General features: G+C 37.4%; 2 protein-coding genes across 2 annotated transcripts in view; one reads left to right on the forward strand and one right to left on the reverse strand.

Moving 5' to 3' along the window:
• Window positions 1-4,113, forward strand: part of LOC122326660 — a 99,895-nt gene that overhangs the window by 49,142 nt on the left and 46,640 nt on the right. The gene's annotated exons all lie outside the window — the stretch shown is intronic.
• The window catches only part of LOC122326658 (transmembrane protein 132C-like), a 30,392-nt gene that overhangs the window by 22,926 nt on the left and 3,353 nt on the right, over window positions 1-4,113 (reverse strand). Inside the window, exon 2 of the mRNA XM_043221734.1 lies at window positions 3,470-3,613. Coding sequence (XP_043077669.1) covers window positions 3,470-3,613 — 144 coding nt within the window. The remainder of the gene's footprint in view (window positions 1-3,469; window positions 3,614-4,113) is intronic.

A 4,113-nucleotide genomic window follows, 5' to 3' on the forward strand; every position in this document is an offset into this window, starting at 1 on the left:
ACAAGTACCGTTCTCCTGGCAACCACCAAACCCAGACTCGTCCGTCAGATTGCCAGATGGAGAAGCGTGATTCGTCACTCTAGAGAACGTGTCTCCACTGCTCTATAGTCCAGTGGCGGTGTGCTTTACACCACTGCATCCAACTCTTTGAATTGCACTTGGTGATGTATGGCTTGGATGCAGCTGCTCGGTCATGGAAACTCATTCATTCCCTGCACACTTTTCTTTGGCTAATCTCAAGGCCACATGAAGTTTGGAGGTCTGTAGCGTTTGACTCTGAAGAAAGTTAGCGACCTCTTCACACTAAGCGCCTCAACATCCGCTGACCACGCTCTTTCAGTTTTACGTGGCTTACCACTTTGTGGCTGAATTGCTGTCATTTCCAAACGCTTCCACGTTCTTACATGTGTAATCCTATCACAGTTCCATGCTGGAATTCACTGAGCTCCTGAGAGCGACCTATTCTTTCAAAAATGTTTGAATGTCTGCATGTCTAGGTGCTTGATTTTATACACATGTGGCTATAGAAGTGATTGGAATACCTGATTCTGATTATTTGGATGGGTGAGCGAATACTTTTAGCAATATAGTGTGTTTCAAACATATTGAACAGCTCCTGAAATCAGTACAATTTGACTTAATCTTACCAAAATGGATTATTGTACCCAATGTATTTAGCTAGTTTTCCAGCATGGTCATTGCTGGTTTAGCAGGCTGGGGGGTTTGACTACAGTTAGCTGAACACCAGCTTGGCCAGCTAAGACCAGCCAACCAGCAAAAACTGTCCGTTTTCATAGCATTAGCTTAGCAAAATGCTAATGTAAACATTGTAATCTTTTAAAAGTCATGTTTCTTGTGTGATTCATGCGAACACTGACTGTGTTTTATTGCATTCCTGCTATGGAAAGCATTTTAAATTAGTTGTGTATTAGGTTAAATTTCATTAAGAAATGACTTAAAAGGTACTATACATAGTAGACAATAATGCTGTTCACTTGGTTTTGAACCAAAACTTTTGTAGAGGAAACCAATCAGACAAACATTATTATGCAGAAAAAATAATCAACCTTTGTCAGAGTGAAAAAAGTACAATGTTTAAGGACTTATTAGTAATGTAGTGGAGAGCATGAGAAATCAGAAAAAGCATAATAAGTCATTACCAATCTGCCCCATGTGGACTGGAGCTAGCACCTTCCTCACCATCATTTCCTGACCTCTAAAGTAAAAGAACATATGAGAAGCATAGGGAAAGCAAGCTTACCTCCCATACTCTCAGGAAGCCAGTACCTTCAGTAAGGGTTTGAAACCCAGGGAGAATAAATTCATCCAAAAGCTCTTAAGTAAAGGTATCAGTTTAAAGGAAAATTCTGCAAAGAAGTAAGTTTTATTTCAATTTTGGTGGATATTTTGACAGATCTTCAGTGGTCAAAGGGATTTCGATAAGTGCTTTTGAAGCATTTGTAAACTACAGCTCCCTTGTGCACGAATTATAAAACTTTAAAAGCCCCTGTAAACCTAAAATCTAATTTTTTTAGTTGCCCGGGACAAAAATTACAATTAGGTAAAGCATGTCAGAGTAACAAGAATATCTTTTTGAAACACCCACACATTAGGTGGAATAGGAATTTCAATGAGAGAGCATAATCAAATAACTGTACGTTATTGGAATATGATTTATATAAAACTCTACAGGCATGGAAAGAAAATTCTGTTAATGTTCATCATTTTTCTCTTTAGGCTGAAAATGAGTGCATGAAAGCTCAGGGCTCTGTCGATACCGCTTACCACCCTACACAGTGTGGCCATTATATGAACTGACACATTTGAAAGTAATGTATTTGCAGTCTGATGGGAAAAAAAGCAAAGCTAGATGATTCAGACTTAAATAACATACATGTTTTATATCCTTGTCACATTTGGGCTCTGAAAACAGAGTTTCTTTTTTTTTTATCAGAGGTTGGAATGGGACGTGTTTGTGAGATTAATTTGCATATGCAAATGGGACCAAAGAGAGGTGCTGAAAGAGGTGAGGGACCTATAAGGGCTGAGAGCACAGCTGTCAGTCAATGGTTTTCTAATCTCTCTGAGTGGAGAAATGCAGAGTGAGTATAATATAATAATTTTCAGCCAGCAAATGTAATCTAACCCAGGGAAAAAAAGCAGGTTGAAAATCTAAACCAACAATATGAATATAAACCATAGACTTTGCATAACAGAAACAGCTAAATCAAACACAAAATGATCTAGGTTTAACATCAGCACCGGGAAAGAATAAATATAAAACTATTCCATTACATATTCATTTATTTTTGCATCTCTGCTTTCCATCTCAGTTAAACAGTCAGCAAGGGACAAAACCTAAAGAATCAGTTCACCCGAAAAATCATAATTTACTGTCATGAGACAATTCTGTCGCTCCACTGAAAGTCTATTACATAAAAACTTGCATAAAGACAAATCTATATGAATTGATGGGTTTAATTCAAATCTTCGGAAGAGTTGTGATCACTTTATATGATGAACACATTTAATTTAGGTTTTTATTTGCTACATTAATAAACACCGTTCAGCACATATGCATACAGTACAACAAATATGGTCAACAGAAACTGAATTGAATTGCTTGACACAATTGGTTTTCGTGTGTCAAGACCTTTCCTTTCACCATATTTGATGTGCTTTATATTTACATTGGTCTAATCTTTTCATCAGAATGCATTGCTTAAAAAAGATGAACAAAAATCCAGAATTACAGAATTTTCAATTGTGGGAGAATTATCCCTTTAAGCAGACACATTTACACTAAATGCAACTAACAAAACACCCTTACTTATTTAACAAAGTCAAAGGTACACGAACAGCAGCATTTCAGAACCAATAAATCACTACAATTAATCACATGTATGCAAAAATGATGCAAAAAATGCAACAAGGTGTTACTACAGAGCTACTAGCCGTCTAAAGTAGCTATAAAGTTAAGGCAGTTCCAGAAAAAGTTGCATGTTTGAAACCATTTGAAGTACTGGAGCTTCTGAGAAATGTAGCGAAGTAACTTCCTAGCACTTATGATGCAGTAACACATAATATGATTCAGTACTGTGAAAAAAAACATGCTGCCAGTACCAGAGGGCCTGTATATGAAACAAGCAGAAGAGTTTAGAAGAATAGTCATTAGGCAGAGATGCTTATATTGAGACCTAAAGGCCAAAGGGCTGTATGCTGCAGGTCACTGTATATGTGCACGAGTTTGGATCTTTGTTGGCTGAAACTTTACAAAGAGAACAGAACTGTGAGCAAGTGAGGAAAAAAACGTTTTGGTTTGCAGTGTTTTTGCCTTCAGCTTCGATCTTAAACTTTGAACTTCTGGGTCATTCAAGTAACTGCTTCTGATGATAACGCTTTGATACAGTGGTCTCTACATTCAGAATTCCCCTTGGTTAAAAGAAGCGTCAATTGAACAGTTACTGACCTTTTCCCGAAGTTGGCTTCCTTCCTGCGACAGTGCAGAGTGACCACTCTGTGTCCTTCGCTCCTGACGTCTTGACTTACTGTCCACTGAACCGGGTTGCTGGCCCTCGCTCCCAAAAACGCCACACCATCCTTCAGCTTGATCCTGTTGGAAATAAATGACCAAACAGTATGAAAAATTAAAGATCATCATAATACTTTTATAAAAAAAAAAAAAAAAAAAAAGCAACAGATTTGCGTTTGCATTTTCCAAGACGCTCCTCATGGATGATTAACAAAAAGTGTTTCTTGTTCTTGAACAGATTGCAGTTGTTTGCCTCATGCATTAAACAGACAACGAGAGACTAACCCAACAGCTCATGTAATACATCGTAGGGTACGGACGTTCTTGTATAACCTCAAAATCAGTTAAAGAATTATTTTGAGGTCATTGTGCTCTGCTTTCTGCATAAAATCATAATTATGTTTGTTACAAAAGATCTGTTTGGAAAAGTCTATTAAATTGATTAACACTCACACAACAACTACTTTAAAGGGATAGTTCACCCACCAAAAAAAAAAAAGAATATTCCCTCTCACGGAACACAAAAGGTGACATTTTGAATAATTTACTTGTTGCCTGCAATTACGATGAATGGGGACTGC

The sequence above is a fragment of the Puntigrus tetrazona genome, chromosome 21, assembly GCF_018831695.1.
Source record: "Puntigrus tetrazona isolate hp1 chromosome 21, ASM1883169v1, whole genome shotgun sequence".
Taxonomy (NCBI): Eukaryota; Metazoa; Chordata; class Actinopteri; order Cypriniformes; family Cyprinidae; genus Puntigrus; species Puntigrus tetrazona.